The sequence below is a fragment of the Crinia signifera genome, chromosome 9 (assembly GCF_055691185.1).
Source record: "Crinia signifera chromosome 9, ASM5569118v1, whole genome shotgun sequence".
Lineage (NCBI taxonomy): Eukaryota > Metazoa > Chordata > Amphibia > Anura > Myobatrachidae > Crinia > Crinia signifera.
This window is the reverse complement of record NC_139225.1, coordinates 32,537,923-32,560,328: the sequence shown is the minus strand read 5'-3', so window position 1 is coordinate 32,560,328 and position 22,406 is coordinate 32,537,923. Positions and strand designations below refer to the sequence as shown.

Here is a 22,406-nt window from a genome sequence, read left to right as displayed (position 1 = left end):
CAGTACTAGATTTATATATTGTATAGGCAAATGCCAGTGGCCGCTCGGGGGAGAGGTTGCAGCACAGTTCAAAATTCAAATAGGGGAGCCACACCTGCTGCCACCAACTCATACCCTCCAACTGTACCGATTTAGCTGGTACAGAACCGTTTTTTAGTAGTCTGTACCAGCTAAATCTCCCTGTACCAATTTTTCTCTCTATCCCCGTCCACACACTACAACAAAATGGCCGCCCCCCATACAGTGTATATCTCTGGCCTCTTAGCAGCCACACGCCTGCGGCTGCAGCTCCCCTACGCCTTTTCTTTTGCTAGCCCTGACTGGCTAAGCCGCCGTCAATCACTTGGGCAAGGTCACTGATTGGCCGTGCCACCTCCGGTTCCTTGGTTCAGGTAGCGCTTGCAGTCCCTCCCCGCAGGCGGCTGCTTGTGTGAGAGCAGCAGCAGCAGCTGGAGAGTCTGCAGCATGGAGAAGCGGTAGAGAGGGGAGCAGCATCAGGAAGGGACCGCACTGTGATCAGAGAGGATAATTCTAAATCAGCAAAACTGTCCATCAAAAGGATAAGAAAGGGGATATGGCCACGCCCCTTCAGCCCATGAGCACGCCTCTTTTCTGAAGTTGTACTGGTAGGGTATTCAAGAATTCCCCAGTGTAGATACGCAAAGTGTTCTTTTCATTATCAAATACTAAGGCCTAAATCTATTTGTGGAGTCAAATATTGGTCTTAGCTGGTAAATGCTCAGAACCCACAGCATGCAGCATAATACTGTGGGTTGCTTGGTCCAAGTTAACTCACTCATGTTTGTAAGGATTGGACTTGCTTCCTACCTGTTTTTCATGATCGGGCGTACTTGCTACCCATATCTCTGGATAGGATCCAATGTACTTACTATGTGTTATTTTTGATGATTGACTAGAACATCTTATTTTAAACATTATTATTTATGGGTAAGATGTAACAGATCTTGGAGAAAAAGAAAACGTGGAGTGGACCAGTAAACTGGAGACCAGTCGAACATGATAAACTCTTGATACAGTTGCCATTTTCTAAATAGAAGAATACTCTCTAGGCACCATATACTGTATATAGTGTTCATTCTAGCACCCGCTATCTTTGAAAACCCATGCAGTTCCTCTACCTTGACTGGGGTGTCGCTGTCTGCTGTGGTGTTTCTAGCACAGATCTGGTTTGCATATCAGTGCTGATATACAGACTACCTCTGCTAGAAGCACTACAGCAGACAGCGACACCCCAGGCAGGGAAGAGGAACTGCATGGGTTTTCAAAGATAGCGTGTGCTAGAATGAACACTATGTATAGTTAATAATGTGTTTTAAAGTGCTGTATTTAGTGCAGTGAGATAATGACAGGAACCCATGAAATATGCACTGGTAAGGAATATATACGTTATTTGGTTTTGAAGTGCATTGAGATTTGAAAACAATACTTTTGAAAGCTAGAATTGAATTTACAGTAGTATGACACACCATAGAGGGGGTGTGGCAATTTCCCAAAAGGGCGTGTCTAGTTCAATATATGGGTGTGTCTATGCTTAAATGCTTGTTGTTGCGAATTTTAACAATATATGTTGGGAAATTTTGATACTAACATTGCTGTCTGTTAGGATCTGTGGACCCGTAACTGCGCTTACCAGGGGGTCCCCGGGATCTTGTGGGCGATTTGCAGGTTCAGGCAGAGACTTCCGCCAGCGGCAGGAATCTTTGGCGGCGCCAGCCGAAGCAGTAGGAGGACATGCCTGATCCTGTTTGTTGCTAGGCAATGGGTCCGGCGTGTCACTTCTGCCGCTGGGTCCAGTCTCCTGCCAGTTGCCTAGCAACTTTGGCTATGAGTCCTGCCTGTTATTAAGCAGCCAGGATGCCGTGGTGTGCGTACCCAGCAGCAGGTGCTGCTATTAGGAGACTGGTCTGTCTGGCCAGTATCTTTTAAGGAAGTCAGGCTTGGCTGCAAATGCCGGTGATAGCTTCTGCTACAGCTCATGGCTGCTTGTCAGCTATCTTTGCAGGCTCCAGTCATTTGCCTTCTTCACACCGTCTTGTGGTTTCATCGCCTCAGCCGCCTGCTGGTGATTTCAGCCGTTCATCGGTCCGTGTGTTCCACGTTTTCTACAGGTTGTCGCTGTTTAATTGTGTTATTTTCGTGTTTATTTTGTGGTATACTTTGCTATTGTGTTTTGGTGTGGTGTCTTATCTTGTGTATTGCGGGGTCTATATCCCCTGAGATTGTGCGGGGCACTATCTTGCATTTGTGACAAGATCACAGGTTTATCAGTTGTTTGCAACGAGGTTGCAGTATATTCCGTTGTTTGCGGCGAGGGTGATTTAGTGTTTAGTTACCTTCGTTTTGCAGGTAGCCCGTTAATTCGTTCTCCTCCAGGGAATTCCAGATCCTTGTACCACGTAAGACCTGGTGGCACCGGAGTTGAAGCGGACCTAATTCACCTCTTCAAACTTAGCTATTATAGGTGAAAACTAGCACCGCAGGATCTAGTCGTCTCTAGGGAGTCGCAATAGAGGTAGAGTAGGGGCTCGCTGTGACCGCTCTAAGGAGTGGGCATGGCTGTGGGGTTCACAACCTGGATCATAACACTGTCTGCAATATGAGGTCTATTTTTTGCAACTATAAATTCTCTGTGATATTTATTTTCTTCTCACTCAGCACAGTATACAAAAAAAATGCAATTCATTCCAAATACAATTTGATCTAGTGTGATTTCATCCCTAAGAATATAAGAATGTTCTCTGTGTATTAAATGTTATTGTGAACACGTGACTGTCTGCAACTTGTAGGCATTACCTATATTTATTGGATGTGCTGTTTTCCATACCATTAGCCAAATCATTATGGACACCAAATACTCTAAACAAATGTTTTTAACTAAAGAAAAATGATTAACAAAAATGCAGCAGCACGCTATAGGTCAGTTCACACCAGCACAGAAGACACTGTGTGATCATGTTCTGCTGTCTCTCTCCCTCCTGGCAAAGGTTCCCACAGTTGGCAATAATGAGTACACCTGTTAGGTGACATCACCGGGGCAAGTCATGCAAGCATTCATTTTCTTGACCCTAAAGGTGGTATTAACGTTGTTATATAGTGCCCGATCTACTGTCTAAAATGGTTGAAGATCATATATTTAATTGGTTTATTTTATTGCGCATATCATGCTCATTATGGTCAGGATGTGACAGATTTGTGCATTTCAGCTTACCACATCCAGGGATAGGGAGCTGAAATGTTGGTCAAATACAATTGAATACCGCCCTAATACGGCCTACATACAGGGCTATTTCAGACCATTCTCTATGCAATCAGACTAGATTTCTTAAAAAATAGCCCTACATCGCTCTGTGTGTAGGGGCCATAGTGATCGCTATGCAAGGACCCACGTGTCACTATCGCAAGGCGATTAATATCCAGCAGGCCGGATAAATCTAGTTACCTCGCCGGTCAGGGCAAGTGTTCTCACCGGAGAGCACTGGCCCTGACAGATCACTCAGCACACATTGCTGTGCAGCGCTGAGAGATCTTGCAGCAGTCTAGCATCACTCAGCACAGTCGCCCGTGTGTAGGCCCCATAGGTGTCATTCATGTGACAATAGCAGACCACTAACAGACACGGATGAGTTTGTACTGATAACGGTACAATAGGCAGTTGAAACGTTCCCCATGTAACAGAAAAAGTTCATTCATTTTTGCAGTTCCGTGAAGATGGGTTCCTGGTTTTGGAGGGATTGTTCAGCCATGAAGAGTGTGAAGCCATGAAGCAAGAGATCGGCCAGATATTAAAAGACATGGATGTGCCGCTTCACTGCCGAACAGAGTTCTCCACCCAACAACAAGAGCAACTCAAGTGCCAGGTGGGTGAGTCTGTCGGATATAACCCACTCTTTTATGGGGTCTATTTATCAAGACTCCAGTTACAGACTAAAAAATTATCAACCCTTAGAAGTTATTCATAATCAAAGGTATTTACCGGACGACTCCTGCCAATGGGACAGATGTATTAAGCCTGAAGAGATAAAGTGAAAGGAGATAATGCACCAGCCAATCAACTCCCAACTGTCATTTTCAAACACAGCTGATTGGCTGGTGCATTATCTCCTTTCACTTTTTCTCCACTTTATCTTTTCACCAAGCTTAATACATCTGCCCCAATATGGGCTAGTCTCAGGGAAGATAGCATGATGCAATCACGGCATACTGTAGGTTATCACTTTACTGCCAGGTTTGGGTCTATGTCACCTGGATGCATGTGTGCAAGAGTAGGCTGCAAAATGGCAGAGTTGTAACACCTCAAGTCAACATCTGCTTTGGGGGATCGAGCGTAATACATTGTAGATGATGGGGACTGCAGTCATTTACTGAATGTGCAACCAAATATTAGTCTTTCTTTCTCTTTATGTCTTTCTATCTTTCTTTCTTTTTCTTTCGCTTATCAGTGACATTTATCAAGTAATATTTGTGGCTAAATCAGTTATCCACAAATATTAAGTATCACCCTAATGTATCACAGGTGACCGCAGCAGGAATCTCCGATCCCTGCTGCGATCCCCCTGCAGTGCCACCGGCTGCATCCCCCATTCTGGTATGGCGATAACCCATGGTAGCCCATGGCTACACATCGCACTGCCTGGGCGGCAGTGTGGTCAGTGGGGTCCCATGCGCAGACCCCCACCCGGCTTCCGGCTCCGGCCATTGCAGGGACGGGCTCTTTTCGGTGCCCTGTCCCTCCGCATAGCATGTGATACATTGGGGTGAAATGATCGCATTTTACAATGCGATCCTGGGTGGTAATATTCCGCCCAGATCGCATTGTAAATGCGATCAATGATAAATTCTTTCTTTCTCTTTCCGTATTTAGTTTTCTTTGGCATATCTATCTATCCATTCTGTTTATTTCTTTCTCTATTTCTTTATATCTATCTATTGTCCCTGTCTCCTCATTAGTATCGTGTATGAGGGTGTAACCCGTCTCTCCATTGTTCCCGTCAGGGAAGTGCTGATTATTTCCTTAGCAGCGGAGACAAGATCCGCTTCTTCTTTGAGAAAGGCGTGTTCAGTGACAAAGGTAATACATTGTTCTTCTATACTTCACACCATAATCACAACCATTAAATGGACCCTTTCATCTCCCTGCTCGTGAGATCTTATAACTAGTGGAGATGGAAGCTAACCAGAGACAGAAGGAGGATCTGTTGTTAAAGATCTAATATAAAGCTCATTCTATAAATGAGAGTTCTCTCAACTACAGAGATATTGGCTTGTGGCAGGGGACTTTATGTCATTGCAGAAATTCATAATTTACAGAAACTGGAGATTGAGTTGGGGCAATGGCACATCACACCCTTTGTTGTACAATAGACTTGACACCCATGTTGGAATGTAATGGGATATCTTGCAAAGCCTACCATACTGGTGTCATCATTTTTTAGTATCCATATTGCTTTCTTTTCTCTGATTGTCTGAGTCTTTTCAGCCAATCAGAGCATGACAGACGACAGACGGGTTCCTGACGGCCACCGGCTATTCTCCCTCGTGGGGGTCCACGACCCCCATAGAGGGAGAATAGAATAGGTGGGGAGCGTAGCAAGCCACCATGCCCGTAGTGTGGTGAGCGCAGCGAAACCGCAAGGGGCTTTGTTGCCCTCGCCATGCTGTCTGAGTCCGGCTAGTCGGGATCCCGATGTCATGCTAATGACTGTCGGGATCCCGACTGTCAGAACCCTATACCACACCGGCCTACTGTTCTCAGCTGCAATACAATACATAGAACAATACAGAAGGGCAGTGGTTTCCAAAGTTTTTCAGGCTAAGGCACCCTTTGGGTCTCCATGACTTTTTCAAGGCACACTTAAGCTAAAATAATTAAAATTGGTAACTAGGTGGCTTGTGTGAAAATTTCAAATGCAAATAAAATACGATTCATTTTATAGTGAGGTTGGTGGTTTGTAGTAGGATGAAAGAAGAACTGATTAATATCCAGCATGGTGGATTTTAATTAACGAGCGATAGTGATGCTCGGGGAATTGCATTGCTATCGCCATTCCACACGTAGTGATGTCCCCACCCTTGCATCTCTCTGTCCCCACCCTTGCATCTCTCTGTCCCTACCCCTGCACCTCTCCATCCCTTTGTCACAGCTGCATCTCTCCGTCCCATCATCCCTACACCTCTCCGTCCCCAGCTACATCTCACTATTCCCCATAATATTCAAAAATAAAGCATAAAAAAAATCCACAAACCTGCACATTTTGTATCCTAGACAGCTGGTAGGCGGCAATCGATGGTCAGGCATATGAGCGGCAAGGCGGTGGCCAGGGTGAGCATCAGTCAATGGTTGGGCGGCAGAGTGATGACCAGGTCGGGCAGCAGAGCGATGTCAGGCCCATGGCCCAGTGCCAAGTGCCAGATTAAGCCTTCGGGGGGCCCGGGGCACTTTAGACAGGGGGGCCCCCTTGCACTTGTCATTACTGGCTGCAAACTGCATGGGTGAATATTACACTGTCAAAACACAGAGTAAAGGCAGTATAAACTTGGTCAATGGGTAACTGCAGGGGATATAGATAGATATATAATATATATCTATATATATATATATATATATATATATATAGATAGAGATATATATATATATATATATATATATATATATATATATATATATATATATATATATATATATATATATATATATATATAGATGTGTGGAAAGTGGCACTCCTTTGGACTTCACAAAAATGACTACGCAGACGCAATCAGCTCCAACATTTCGGATTGTACTCCGTTTTCAAGGATAGAACCATTTATTTGAGTGCAGCACCCGGGCAGTTGTCATGTGTATCTTGGAGTGCCGTAACCACGTATCTCTATCTATCTATCTATCTATCTATCTATCTATCTATATATATATATATATATATATATATACCCACACATATATATATACACACACATATATATGTATACATACATACATACATACATACATACATACATACCACATGAAAAGCCTGTGTTTGTCCCTATGCACCTTATTCTGAAGGAGACCTCACAGTCCCAGTGCTGACTCTGATTAAAAACCCTCCCATAACTAGACTGCTGCTGCTGTTCTCCATGGGCATGAGAAGCATGTAATGAGCTCCACCAATCAGAGCTCAGCACAAACGTCTCAGCCTCTGCCCTCTGGCGCAAAGTGTCATGGGACTTAGTCAACTCCCAGTAATGCACTGTACACTTGTGCAGCAGTCAGTGTGCCTTGACTCCTGATGCTCAGCACCATCAATCATTGTCACATTGGCAGATAGGTGAAGCTGCAGCACTGCCCCACTCCCATGCACAAAACCTTTAGCTAAAAAATTTTTTAGCTTAAAAATAAAAAAATAAAAATAATAAAATACATGCCAACCACAGGGGGCCCCTAGCTAGAGGGGGGCCCATGGGTACTGACCCCTTGTGCCCCCATTATAATCTGGCACTGCCATGGCCGGGCAGGCAGCTGGGTCCTGTCTTCTTCCCTGCAGCCTGAAACCGCAGAAGCCAGCCATAACAGCCTGCGCTGCTGGCTGTGATCGCTGGCTGACAGCTGTGGGAGCAGTGCTGCCGATCTGATTGCTGACAGACATTCAATCCACGGCTGGAGGGGGCTTTCAGTGAGGGGGGCCTAGGGGTACTGACCGCCAGAGACACTTTCCTGCTGTGTACACTGCAGCAGCCGCCACCATCTAACCCCACGCACAGGTAAGTACCGTACGCCACCTGCTCATTCCTCCCCCGCTGCGGCTGGATGACTCAGACTCATCCTGCATGTACGCCCCTTCCCTCCCAGCACTCACACCAGTGCGTCATTCACTACCCGCCTCCCTTCCCGGCGCTCACTCCCTGCCCCACTCACTCTACGCTCCCCTGATGGGCGCTAACTCCCCAGACTCACTCTACGCACCCCGCTCCCGGTGAGAACTCCAGGCCCCCTGCCTGGTGCCATTTACAAAGGGAGCGGCCTTTAGGGACACTGGCACCGCGGCACCCCTGTCACTATGCTGTGGCACCCCAGGTTTGGGATCCACTGCAGTAGGGGATAGGGCCTAATCTATCTCACTTAGGGCCTTATTCTAGTTCACTCAGGCAAATGCCTTCTGAAATGGACAAAACTATGTGCACTGCAGGTGGGGCAGATATAACATGTGCAGATAGAATTAGATTTGGGTGGGGTTTTTCTTCAAAGTGACATCAATATTGCAGTGTAGAAATAAAGCAGTCTTTTTTACAAACTATATTTTTAAATTGTATTTTAATATTTTTCCCATTTAAATATGTTCTGCAGGGTATATACAGATGTTTCTATATACATCTAGCCTCCTTGCACATTAATCAGCCTTTCTAGTTGCACCATGCTGAACATTTGCTTGTGTGCAATGTTTTCCATTACAGTGCATCTTATTTGTAAAATGGTGTGAATAAGCTGCACAAACAGCTTATGCGTGATATGCAGCATCCCTATATTCTGTGTGACCGCGGTTGTATCGGCACAATAAATAATATGTTACGGTCAATGGCGTAACTAGATATTTGTAGGACTCATACCAAAAGTTTGTAAGGGCCCCTATGTACCATCCAATTGTAAAAAGTGTTTACAACGTGTAACATTGACAGGGATGGTGGGCCTCTTTCAGCTCTGGGCCCCATAGCAGCTGCACTCCCTGCACGTATGGTAGCTATGCCAGCTGGTGCCTAGCTATGCCTGTGTATAACACATGAAACTGCGACAGGGAAGGTGGCCCCTCTCCGCTCTGGGATACATAGCCGCTGCACCCCCTGCACCTATGGTCAGTGGCATAACAATAGCCCCGCAGACCCCGCGGTCACAGGGAGGCGCTGATTAAGTGTCGGCACCGGGGTTCTGCGGGGCTATTGATGCACTTCCCCAGTCCTGCCTTACCCCGCTGGTGCTGCTTGCTGTTGCTGCCACCGTTGGGGGAGCCAGCCAGGAGGAGAGGGGGGACCGCAGACAAGTAGATATCACAACCCACACAGCACCAAAGGGATAAGGCAGGGTTGGGGGAGGGCGGGCTTTATTTTACCGGGGGGGGGGGGGGGGGGATATTTCTGGCGTAGTTGCACCACTGCCTATGGTAGCTACACCCTGTATATAACACATGTAACTGTGACAGGGAAGGTGGCCCCTCTCAGCTCTGGGCCCCATAGCAGCTGCAGTCCCTGCTCCTCTGGTAGTTACCCTTGGTTACATTGCTTTCCAGTAAAATACTGTACTATTCGCTCTATTGTGCATCCTATTTGCGCAGATTTGGGGATAAGAAGCACTGTTATGGAGACAGTCGCACACAACGCCGCTCAGCGCTGCCGAGTCACACGGAGCGCATGTGTTATGTGTAACGTAGCTTACAACGCACGGAGAATAGATGTAAGTGGACACTTCTGTATGTTATAGCAAATTAATGGGTCATAAAAGTAACCAGTGGACACCTTTTAAATCCGTCATAAACACTGCTCTATACTACTAGGCATGGATAATGCCACTAGAGATTATTAATACAGTTTTCTCTTCTCCAGGGGACTTTCTGGTTGCGAGAGAAAAATCTGTGAATAAAGTGGGACATGGTAAGGATACTTGGAATGTATGTTTATGTTGAGACATAGGTTATATTGTACCTCTCATCCGATTGGTTCCCCTCCCAGCATTACACCTGCTGTGCATGCGCAGATGAACTCTTGGGTCATAAACCAAAACATCCAGGAACTGGGAACCATCGCAAAGGGCGGCTCTTATTGGTAGAGCTGCCCTTTACGATATAATTTGCATATGTTAGTATATACGCCATTAGTATTGCGGCGTTAAGTGGCATGACGTTTCCTGCAAGGTTGGTACATCCTGCCCACAGTAATACAGTCTACATATCAACAAATGCCATAAATTCTAAAATGATCGCCATCATTCCTGGGGGTGAGAATTCAGACTGGGGGGTGGAATCTTTTTGTGTTTTTGCATATAGCTGTAACCCAATACATACAATACATTTATTCTATTATCTCCTGAGAACAAGTATAGGATGGTGAAGTTTAGACATAGGCCAGATGTGCTAAGCTTCAAAAAGTGATAAAGTGGAGAGAGATAAACTACCAGCCAATCACCTCCTGTCGTGTTACATGGTTTGAAAAATGTCAGCTTGGATCTGAAGAAAACTTAATATAAATGTCTACATTCATTGAGCAGTATGTACTAAGCATGGCATCCATGGTGAGATACATCCTGCCACGTATCCGATACACAGTGGTGTTAATTATGCCTGCTTGTAGCTAGCATTGCGATTACAAGCCCAAAGGATTACTCTCCAGATAAGAGCTGTCCTGTGCGATAGATAACAATCTTACTTTTAAAATCTCTTCTCCAGGAGAAGCCAGAAGAGAAGATGGGGGAAATGTACTAAGATGTGTATTCTACTTCACATGTGATGTTGCTATGGGCAACCAATCAGATCCTGGGCCAGATGCACTAAGCTTCAAAAGTGATCAAATGGAGAGTGATAAACAGCCAGCCAATCTGTTCCTGCCTGACATTTTTCAAACCCAGCCTGTAACACAGCAGGCAGGAGCTGATTGGCTGGCTGTTTATCACTCTCCATTTGATCACTTTTGAAGCTTAGTGCATCTGGCCCCCTGTCTACTATCTTCTAGAGCAGGGCTGGGCATCACCGGCCTTCCAGATGTTGATGAACTACACATCCCAGCATGCCTTGCATCAGTTTCAGCATGGCCACATAGCAAAACGAATGCGAAGTATCCTGGGATGTGTAGTTCATTAACATCTGGAGGGCCGGTGTTGCCCAGCCCTGTTCTAGAGGGTTCTAAACAAATAAGAAGTAGATTCTGATTGGTTGCCCATAGCAACATCACATGTGAAGTAGAATACACATCTTAGTAAATTTCCCCCCGATGCGTCTTGACACTATGGGGGGTGTAGCAGGGCTGCCCATCATTAGATCCCGCCCCAAAGATGTCCCGATTCGCAGATCCACAGGTGGAGGTGGGGTTATATGATCTCCTCAGTAGGAAATAGATTATATGTGGGAGATCTGCCAGGCGGGTTCTGCAGGGGTCACCCCGTAAACTTGTGAGTCTCCCAGTAATTGCAGGACAATAGGCAAGTGTGATGGGAAGGCTCCCGGCTTTATGACCCAGAAGTCATTCTGAGCATGCACAGAACACCACGTGGGCTGATGGGTGGATCTGATTGGATAAAAAAAAAAACAGAGCCCCAAGGTTTCTTTAACTAGACCTACACGCAATGGGGGTAATTCAGACCTGATAGCACAGATGTGAATTTACACTGTGAACGATTATCACTAGACTGAGCATGTGTGCGGTTCACAGTATGCATGCGCCAGGCTGTGCTGCAATGAAATCCTGCTGCTTTTTCTATTCACACGCCGTTTGCAAGGTGATTGACAGGAATTAAGCATCTGGGGTGGTAACCGGATGTTCAGTGAGAGTGTTAAGAAAAGCACAGGGGTGCCTAGGAAATGGTGTGAGTACCGGGGGAAATGGTAGGCGTGCCTGAGCGTTATAGGGGAGGGTGTGCGACATCAGCTCCAGGCCGGAAATGCCCTTTTCCATCGCACCGCAGAGTAAATACCTGGCTATGCGGTGCCTGCGATGACTGGTGCCCAGTGTAAAAATCATCCGATGGTGAGCCTGTTACGATGTTTTTTTTTACATATTCGCTTGGCTGCAATTGGGTGTGCAGCCGTACACATCTATTCACACACAGAGCACATTAATGCGCAAGGTGGGATTTCACTTTAGTGGGGCAGCGGTCTAACTGAACACTGGCCAAGCAATCAGATCTGAATTACCCCCAATATGTGTCTGCTTCCTGAGTTACACTGTTGCGAAGTATAAATGGCAAATGGATCTAGAAATATCAGAAGAACAGAGGAGTCCTTTAACACAGTACAATTGTTTTTTGTTTTTTTTTCTTCCAGCTTTACATGCTCATGTTCCAATATTTAAAAGCATTACACACTCATTCAAAATACAGGTGAGTATCCAGGCCGAGGGTGGGGGGGGGGGGGGTGTGTGTGTGTTAGGGTTAGGCTGCAGGGCGGGAGAGGTTATGGTTAGGCTGCAGGGAGATAGAGGTTAGGGTTAGGTTGCAGGGAGGGAGAGGTTAGGTTACAGGGGTGGCAGAGGTTAGGGTTAGGCAGCAGGGAGATAGAGGTTAGGGTTAGGTTGCAGGGAGGGAGAGGCTAGGTTACAGGGGTGGCAGAGGTTAGGGTCAGGCTGTGAGTGGGTAGTATTAAGATGCAGGATGTTTGGGTTTGTCTGGGGGGATTTTAAAGTTAGGCTGCAGGGAGGGAGTGTTTGAGTTAAGCTATGGAAATGGAGGGTAGGGTTAGCTGCAGATGGGGCAAGTTATGGTTAGGCTGTATGAGGGGTAGGCTACCAAAGTACCAAGTAATAGTATAAGTACAAAGAATAATAAAGAGAAAACAAAGTGTGGTTTTTCAGTTCATTTCAGATTTATTTGTATCCTTACAGGAAGTAAGCAGGAAGCTCGGGCTTGTGAAGCCGGTAATAGTCCAGAGTATGTATATATTTAAGGTAAATGTTTGGATTTTACCATGATGAGCAATGTTGTTGCAGGTGAATATCTAATAGGCATTTTTTTATTTTTCTACTTAAAGACAGAAATATGTTGCAAATGAGCTTGTGATAAATTCACAATAAAGCATCAATTAAACATTTTAAAATAAAGAGGTTTATTTACTAGGCCACCGTTTCTTTTTTTTAAGCACAAAATTTAAAAGTAGTACTGGTACTATATAAAGTTTATTCACACATATATATATATATATATATATATATATATATATATATATATATATATATAACAGTGCTTGTGAATCGGCACTCTGCTTACAAAGTCAATGGTGCCCAGGTGCCAGCAATAGGATTGAAAGCGAAGTGTAGAAGGTAGCGTCACTCCGGGGCTTGTTCAAACGGTTTTAATGGTACATCAATACAATCTGGCAATCTGCCGCACATGTACTTTGTATTGATGTACCATTAAAACCGTTTGAACAAGCCCCGGAGTGACGCTACCTTCTACACTTCGCTATATATATATATATATATATATATATATATATATATATATATATATATTTGATTTTACTGTTTATTTAATTAGCCTATAACAGAATTAAATGTAATTGGTGATAAATAAAAAAGTGGTGATTCCTCCATTGAAAAAAAAAACACCTAATTCATTATTATTGTTATTATATTGTATATATTTTTCTTAATAAGCGCAGTGTGAATCCAATATTTTTTTTGATGAGTTTATAACTCGCTTCCACAGGCGGGTACAACACATTTTTTTCTTAAAATATACACCTATTTTGTGGTCTATTCACAAAAAAAAAAAATTTCTGTAACAATGAGCCCCAGAAGTATAGAAAATTTTACAGTACAGAGAAGCAGATGTATTAAGCACAATGAAGTGATAAAGTGGCCAGTGACCACCACTTTATCACTTCATCAGTATATTTGTGTATGAACTTGTTTCTGTCAGTAGTCTCCTGTACTATCCTACATGATAAGGGTCATGTATGTGATCTTCTTAACATACCCCTATATACAAGAGCTAAAGTTATGGACTGACAGTAGCTAAGTATGTCCTGGCTGAAGTTATTGCTGAACTCATTAATGTTCTTGTCTCTTTGTTTTACAGCAACCTAACATTGGAGGAGAAGGTAAGATACCTATTTACTGTACCCTCCACCTGTCAAGTACAAAGGATTGGATGTTCGTGTGTCTCAGTGACCATTCTAGCAAATAATGAGACCATTGTCACCCCATTTCCTTATATGGGATAACGAACACATTTGAGTGAGATCCTGCAGTGGGCGTCCTGCAAATTCACCTGGGCGCCTGTCCACACTGATTGCAGCAGGCATCTTCTATACACAGTGGTACTTAAAATAGAGTTTAGTAGCATATTGCTATATCACCAGTCACTTACCTGACCCTGTCGGGATTCCCTATATCGGGATGCCGAAGTTGGTTTTCTGAGCACCACCATTGCCACTGCTGGTCATCTGTATGTACCCCAAACAGAACACAGTATTCTAGATGAGGCCGTATCATTGACCTATACAGAACTGGACACAGTATAGTAGATGAGCCCGTACCAATGACCTACACAGAACTGGACACAGTACTCTAGATGAGGCCGTACCAATGACCTATACATTACTGGACACAGTATTCTAGATGAGGCCGTACCAATGACCTATACAGAACTGGACACAGTATTCTAGATGAGGCCGTACCAGTGACCTATACAGAACTTTACACAGTATTCTAGATGAGGCCGTACCAGTGACCTATACAGAACTGAACACAATACTCTAGATGAGGCCGTACCAATGACCTATACAGAATTGGACACAGTACTCTAGATGAGGCTGTACCAGTGACCTATACAGAATTGGACACAGTATTCTAGATGAGGCCGTACCAATAACCTATACAGAACTGTACACAGTACTCTAGATGAGGCTGTACCAGTGACCTATACAGAATTGGACACAGTACTCTAGATGAGGCCGTACCAACGACCTATACAGTGTCATTATTACTTCTTTCTTTCTGCTGCTGATTCCTCTCCTATACAACCAAGCATCTGACTTGCCTTCCTCATTGCTGTGTTACATTGCTTGCCTGCTTTTAAGTCATCTGAGATAGTGACACATATATTCCTTTCCTCCTCAGTGTTCCTTTTATAGTGCCATTAATACTCTAGTTATACAATACCCAATTATACTTCTATAATGTTAATGAGCAGCTATTGGCTTGACAAATACACGTGTGCTAAATATAAAGTACTGCATGAGTTCATTGATTCCTGCTCATTCATCATGTAGTCAAGTGTTCATAAAAAGGTGCATACATAAAAGGGGATTATCTAATGTGTCTAGTAACGTCTGCCCACCCATTAATCACTGTTGCCCTATATTTTTTTTACCTCAGTGACCCCACATCAAGATTCCACATTCCTGCACACAGAGCCGCTCAGTAAGATCACCGGCTTCTGGATTCCAATCGAAGATGCCACTGAACAAAATGGCTGCCTGTGGTTCATTCCAGGTTCTCACAATGGTAGGAGCTAAACCCAGTTTGCCTTTTCATGGCAGGTGTCACAACATGCAGCACACAGCCTGAGAGCCTGTCAATTGCCCAGTACAGGAATCCCATTATTTACCAAACTAATTGCAGTACTTTATCTCTCTTCAAGTCTCGATATATCTCCACCTCAATAGTAATTTGAATAGAGACCAACTGACAGTCATGTTGTTTGATGTCATCATTATGGCCAGTGTAGGCATTTGTTAGTAAACCACACTAAGGGGGGTTATTCACAGCTTAGCGCTGTTTTGTGCGTATTTGCAATCCGTTAGATCGGCAAATGATTGCACACGTGTACGGATTGCAGCACGCAAGCATGAGGCCAAATAGCGAAAATATAGAATTGCGATCCCCTCGCAATTTCACAGAAAGGACGTGGTTTAGGGGTGGTAACCAGACGTTTTCTGGGATTATTAAGTTATATGGGAGGGTATGTGACGTCAGCTCCGGCCTCCATCAGCCGGTCTCTGTCGCTGAGTTGTGGAAGGGTCAGGGTTACTCACATTTGTTCAGACTGGGAAAATCATTAAATGGTGAGTGATTGGATGTGCGACCGGATAGCGATATTTTTTGCAATTCACTTGCAGATTTGCAAGGGGCGGGTTGTCACTGTCTGGGCAGCGGCTGTCTACTGGCAGCGGTCAGTGTCTGAATTAGGCGGAAATCTAATTGATACATAGTCTAGCTGTATCCTATTTATGTGCATACATTGTTAGTACAGGTTGATTCTCCCAGATCAAGAATCTTTTGGACCAGAAGTATTAATGCACTTATTTGGTACGCACCCCCCCCCCACCCCCGCCTTCCCCTTCGCACGCCGGGTTCGTTCACCTGGTATGCGGATGGATGTTTTGCACAAACATCCATTCGCATGCCAGTGGGAACCTCCCCCATCTTTTGATTGGCACCAACCATTGAATGATGGTGAAGGCACACGCACATGTAAGGGTGGTCCAGACCCCTCGTACATATGCGTGTAGTATTCCAGGGAATTGGGCTGCAGCTGACATCCGGTTATGTCAGCGGTCCGCCCCCCCCACACGTGCGTCACGGACGCATTAGCATGTGTACGCCCAGAGTGTGCATGGGAACGCCCATGAAATGAAGGGCGTTCACATATGCTAATGGCCCAGGCCGGCACCCCACGCCCCTCTCCACCCCCCGCTGGCAAGGCAGGGAGCGTGCACTCGGTGAACAGATTTTGCGCCGAGTACACATGCTTCCAGCGTATACACATGCACAGAAATGCTGCTGCGAATTTGTACCCGACAGAATCAACCTGAATAAGGGCCTATGTGTATGAAAGAAATATTGTGTCCAATGAACCATCATAAAACAAAGAAGTCACTAGATCAGTTACGCACAACAGTGTTATGGAATATTTTCGATAGGGGAGATATAACCTGTATTACATGTGGTAGTGACGGTCCTTTGTTGCTAACGTCGCCCCTTCTCTTCTGAAAAGCTGGAATCTCCCGTCGCATGGTGCGGACCCCTCCTGGCACCTTCCCGTGCACCGAGTTTATAGGAAATGAGCAGAAATATGAAGATGATCAATTTGTGGCTGTCCCAGTGACTAAAGGTGCTTTACTAAACTAACTACAGACAGTATTTCTTTGTTTCAAAGCGTTATTAAAAGAGGCGTAACTAGAATGATGTGGGCCCCATAGCAAAATCTTGAACGGGCCCCCCCCCCCCATGTCACTACAATGCCCATGGGGGGTGGGGGGGAGGGGCAACAGAAGAAAGAGCGAGCAAGTGTGTCGGGAGAGAAACCGTGCCAGGTAGAGTTGGGGAGAAAGACTGACAGAGGGTGTCGGGATGAGACAGGGCTAGAGAGAGAGAGAGAGAGAGAGTGCACAGGTAAGGGAGAGGGGTTGAAGACTGTCAGAGAGAGAGAGAGAGGAGATGGAGGAAAGAGAGAGGGAGGAAGAGAGGACTAAGACTAGGGGCAGAGAGACAAGTGGAGTGAGAGTTTGGGCTCTGCTAATTTACCCCCATTACTGCTACTTTACCCCCATTACTTACAGGTGAAGCTGTGTACCTTTTAATTACCCACCCCCACCCCGATACCCAGTAAATGTGCCGCTGTGTACATGGTGTGTGTCCTCTGCACCCACCGAGTACTCACCCTGCCGGGTCTCCGCAGCACATCAGCGCGTAAACATCAGCAGCCGGGGGCGGGGCTAACAGCAGAGCAAGCAGCAGCATAGAGTGCCGTGCACGGACTCTCTCTCCCACAAGCCGGACAAGCGGCCGGGCCTGGGGAGCTGCTGCAGACCCGCGAGGCGCGATAATGATGATCATGTCGGTGGCGTCCTCCCCCGCCAGCCCAGCATACTATACTGTACAGTGACTGACTCACTGCACAGACAGACAGCCAGCACAAGCCTCTTATTGGCGGTCATAGTGCAGGGGGTGCTTGCTTGCTGTCCATGGGGCCCGGGCCCCCCCAGCCGCCGGGCCCCATAGCAGCTGCACCCTCTGCACCCACGGTAGTTCTGACACTGGTTATTACCCAGAATCCTTTTGTTTGTATGGTAAAGCTCTTTATTGTTACTTCTGACCAGGAAGCCTAGTTCTCATCCATGGAGAAGTCGTCCACAAAAGTGAACCCAACATATCGGCAAACTCTCGTCACGCTTACTCCTTCCATATTATGGAGTCAGAAAATGCCACCTGGAGCCCGGAGAACTGGTAAAGGCTGTGGTTTTAGGTTTCAATCGAATTGTAAATAAGTTTGCACCTAGACAAACCATGCTGTGAGTTCCGGAGGAGTGATGGGGCATACACACGGAACGATTAAAGCCCCATTTCTAGGAGATAGGACTAGATTTCTTAGAAATGAAGCACGGATGAGCCTGTGTGTATGGGCGACGGCGATGCCCATTAATTTTGCATGCAGGGTAAATACTGTCTATTTCTGCATGAATCCCACAAATACTGTCTATTTCTGCATGAATCCTACAAATACTGGATATTTCACACTGCAATTTAGACTTGACGTTGGATACACTCCCTTCCCAATGTGCTTCTCTCTGCACAATTGAATCTAAGCATGTCGTGCCACAAAGTTTGGCCAAGGTGGCAAGCTACCTTTTTTTATTGCAACGCCAACCCAGCCCCCAAGAGAAATAAAATCCCATCAAAATGTACTTTCACTTTGAGCTGTAAGATTTGGATATCCAGCAAGTTTTAACACCTTGAGTGGTAGGTTTTGCTGGGGCAGGACAAACCTACAGGTTTGTCCTGCCCCAGCAAAACCCACCACAGGACGCAGGAAGGCCCCCCCCTCACCTCCGCTCCTGTGTTTGTACGCCGGAGATTCCCTGCCACTACTGCCCCAGCTGCCAGTCAGCAGTGACGTCGGCAGCAGGCTCGGGGATGTTCACGGCGGCTCGGGAGGACTCGGGAGCCTGAACTCCTGAGTGCTCCCGAGTCTCCCCGAACCTTCCGCCTACGTCACTGCAGTATGGCGGCTGGGGAAGCTCTGGCGTACGATTGCCAGAGCGGAGGGGGTGGGGGTTGGCGACATGAGGTTGGGGGCCCTAGAGTTGGTGCACCAGAGGTGCTCTGCTGTAGGCACCACTGGTGCGTACCTACTACATTGTGGTATGCCCGGAAATTTTCAGGGACAGCCCGCTGCGGCAGCGCAGCTGAGACCGGAAAATTTGCGGGCATACCACTCAAGTGTTTAAAGTATCACTGCAATAATTGCTTTCACTTTGTTACATCTTTTAGCACAAAAAGTAGTAATTTGGTCCGAGTGGCCTCTAGAGGGCAGTGTCATAGGATGTACAATAAACATTCTTTAACAACTACTATTTGAACGGTTATGATGTCAAATTCTGGCCGTAACTTTAGGTGGTATAGAAATCCCATTCAGTTTTATATTTACCTGCCTACCGAGCAGGTAAACTCACCTCACCTGCAGTGCAAAATGGTTTCGTCCTTTTGCTAAAAAAGCAGCTTCACAATCAGGTCTGAATAACCCCCACTGCCTGTTGGTTACACCACAAGGTGTTATTAAACTCCTGAGAATTTTCTGGGCTATGCTCCAGTGCCCAGACTGGCAAACCCGGAAAATTCTCGGGATAGCCGCTGTCTGCACGCTAAACTCCATTGCCCCGCTCCAGCCCCACCTCCTCCCCTGGCTGTGTGCGACATAACTTGTAAACTCACATTGCACACAGCCGGGGGCAGGGCCAGGCAGCGGCTGATACACTGCTCAGCGGCGCTGCCCGGCCCGGGACACTCAGCGATGTCTTTGTTTTTTTTAGGGAGTGCTCCCTTAAAAATAAAACCCACCATTGAAGGGGTTAAAAGATAGCTGATCTTCTTTGTGTACAGATCACTGATGGAAATGTCTAACCATTACATAAATCTGTTTTATCCAGGCTGCAACCAACCCCAGAACTACCATTCCCATCATTGTATACCTAAGAGGAGACACTGATGGTTTCATGCATCCAGTACCATCCTAGTTGACATGGCGTTCATACACCCTTGGCAGTAAAGACCTCCTGTTTATTAAAGACCCAATAAGAGAAGACTGTCCCCTCCACAGAAGGACTCCGCCGTTTGTTTTGTTTCCATGGAAGCACAAACCGTACAGATCATTTATTTAGCTTCTGTTGTGGAATACAAAAAGTAATTTTGTTTCTCATGTGATTTCTATGATACATTGTGGCGTTTATTATCTTTAATACTTGGTACTGTGTAAGGCGGTATTCTTGTAAATGTAAAATGTTACAAATAAATAACTAAAAAAAAAGACAGACATCAATATTCAGAAAATCAGCTCAAATTAACACATTACTTTTCACTATCCTGATGTAGGAATCTTTCAATAAAAAGTTTTGATAATACTGTCATCGAAATAAGGTCATACCTCTCAGGTGACTGCTAGAAGATTGGGATTGGGGCATACACTGTGTTATGGGGGCAGGAAAATAAGACTACCAGTGGAGCGGCGTATGGGTAATTTTGTAGACACACTTGGGTCGACATGGCTACGGTTGACAGGGTTAGCTGGTTGACACAAGCATTCAGTTGACAATGGCACAGTAGACTGACAAAAGGTCGACATGTGTTTTTCACTTTTTTGGTCCCGAATGTATACATAGTCGACACTGAAAACATTAAAGTGTAACGCTGCACTCGCCATGCTTCGGACACGGTGCCTTGCTGCTCTCGGCACACTAGGGCATGCTAAACCTGTGGCAAGGCATGCTGGGATGTGAAGATTCAGAACAGCTGGAGAGCCAGTTTAGCCAGGTCTGTCCGAGAACATGCAAAGGTGTGCTTATCCAGCCTTGCCATGATGCGCAGGTGTCTTGTCTGTGTACCCTGGCACCCAAGATCCTTAGCATTTCCCAGGAAAGCCGTGGGGTGCAAAATGTATGAAGCCCGGAGAGGCTTAGCCTTGCCGCAATGTGTGTGCGCTTGTGTAGGCATCATGGCAGTGCTGGATGAACACATCTGTAGGCTCTCAAACAGTTCCCTTTTTCCAGGTCAACCAGCAGGTGCATAGGTGTAGTTATTACTCACTGACACATTTTAAAAGATCTAGAGTTGTAGCAAGTTATTTAACTTCTGGGAGGACACCTGAAAGATATGTACTGTTTGGGGTCCTGTAGACTGAGTTGAAGAACCTATGCCCTAGAACAGGGGTGGCCACACCTGTCCTCAGAATCTACTAACAGTGCCTATGTGGTTTGGAAAACGTAGACCATTGGAAGATCTAGCGGACCGGTTTGGCCAACACTGATCTAGAACTTTGTTCAGTGTAATGTCTAAAACCCCTTAATGCAGCAGAACCATCTCATTTTATCACTTGTCCTATATGTCCTACCATATTATCAGCCATTTACGGCATAAGGACACGAAGGTTCGTGGGTCAATTCTCAAACCATCAGTAGGATTTGTAGATAAAGTGGTAGAATCAAGTTGTCTATTTGGGTGGTAAAAGCTTCTAACAATGACACCAATGTGATGGAACCTATTATCCACATATAGCTGCTATTCATTATCACATTGCTGTCAAAAATAAGAATAAGGGCAACTGTAATAATCTGAGCAAATATGGACATCATGGTCCCTTCAAATGTCTTCTTGGTGCCGGGCCATTTAATTTCACCCACAGTACTACCACAACCGATGCAATGTTGTCACCTACACCGACTGCCAGCACTCCACAGTAGGGAAGCAGTGTAGCCGGTCCAGAAAGCGAAGGGGCGCAGAGCCTTGGAAAAAGCCAGATCGGTAGAGACATCCCCCAGAAGAAGGTACATATGTGTTAAACTCAGAGGTCCACTGTCCCTCTCATCCAAGAAGAGTCAGCAGGTTCTGCCCTAGCGGTTAATACGGAAATATCGTACATACTCCAGTAGGACAAAAAGCGCCAAGCAAACTACAGCAGAAACAAAGAGTAGTTGAGTGTCATAGATAAGTCCCGGAATGTAAGTGGCCACTGCAAGAAAGTGAAAGTATTTGCGAGTCACTGTGGAGATCTCCGGCTTCTTGGAGTCGGTGGTCGGTTTAGAACCGTGGCACAAGACAACCACACAAGCCGTTAGAGCAAGGAATGTCCAGAAGCCTAAAAGATATAGACCTGTATTGCTCTGCAGCAGAAAATCCACCAGCCAGAAGAGCGGGTGCCTCTTGATAAGGTACTGTAGCCATGAGCGAAGATCCCTAACCCTAAAACAGCGGTTATCATGTAGAAAAACAAAGCAGAAGTCCAAGTAGAAGAGTCCATAAAAAAGAACCGAGCAGAGAAGATAATTCCCAGTAGGACCAAAGACACCAATGTCAAGAGCAGAAAGTATCTCCCCGACCACCTACTACGTTTGATAAGCTGGGTTGAGCACAAAGCTGAGCCCGCCAAGAACTATAAAGCTTCTCCAGGAGTGAAACAACATGGTAGAAGGTACAAAAGAATCATTTGACATGTTATTTCAAAGTTGTAAATAGCCACCGCTGCCCGCCCGCTGCACAGTGACAGCATGCTGATTATCACCGCCGCCCGCCCCACTGTCACCGGCATCCCCTGCTGCACCCAGATATGCTGCTGCCAGCCCCCACTACCGCCCGTCAGCTCCCCGGTTTATTTTATATGTGATAAATCGCATGCAATTTAATTTATCACATGTAAAAAATAGCACATCAAGTGCCAAATT

The 22,406-nt window shown here is 45.7% G+C and overlaps 1 protein-coding gene and 1 pseudogene across 4 annotated transcripts in view; one reads left to right on the top strand and one right to left on the bottom strand.

The window, feature by feature from the left end:
- The window catches only part of PHYHD1 (phytanoyl-CoA dioxygenase domain containing 1), a 58,486-nt gene extending 38,467 nt beyond the window's left edge, over positions 1-20,019 (top strand). The window contains exons 1-11 of one of the 4 annotated variants that reach the window (XM_083158749.1): positions 1,949-2,129; positions 3,720-3,878; positions 5,014-5,089; positions 9,589-9,636; positions 12,018-12,073; positions 12,574-12,636; positions 13,769-13,790; positions 15,070-15,198; positions 16,691-16,807; positions 17,796-17,922; positions 19,623-20,017. In XM_083158749.1, the coding sequence (XP_083014875.1) occupies positions 3,780-3,878; positions 5,014-5,089; positions 9,589-9,636; positions 12,018-12,073; positions 12,574-12,636; positions 13,769-13,790; positions 15,070-15,198; positions 16,691-16,807; positions 17,796-17,922; positions 19,623-19,668 (783 nt within the window). In that variant the 5' untranslated portion in view covers positions 1,949-2,129; positions 3,720-3,779 and the 3' untranslated portion in view covers positions 19,669-20,017. Of the gene's footprint in view, positions 1-1,948; positions 2,130-3,719; positions 3,879-5,013; positions 5,090-9,588; positions 9,637-12,017; positions 12,074-12,573; positions 12,637-13,768; positions 13,791-15,069; positions 15,199-16,690; positions 16,808-17,795; positions 17,923-19,622 lie in introns of those variants that run through there. The other 3 variants (XM_083158746.1, XM_083158747.1, XM_083158748.1) reach the window with 3 other exon arrangements.
- Positions 20,020-20,732: 713 nt separating this feature from the next.
- On the bottom strand, positions 20,733-22,171 carry LOC146036553 (dolichol kinase-like; annotated as a pseudogene).
- Positions 22,172-22,406: the final 235 nt, after the last annotated feature.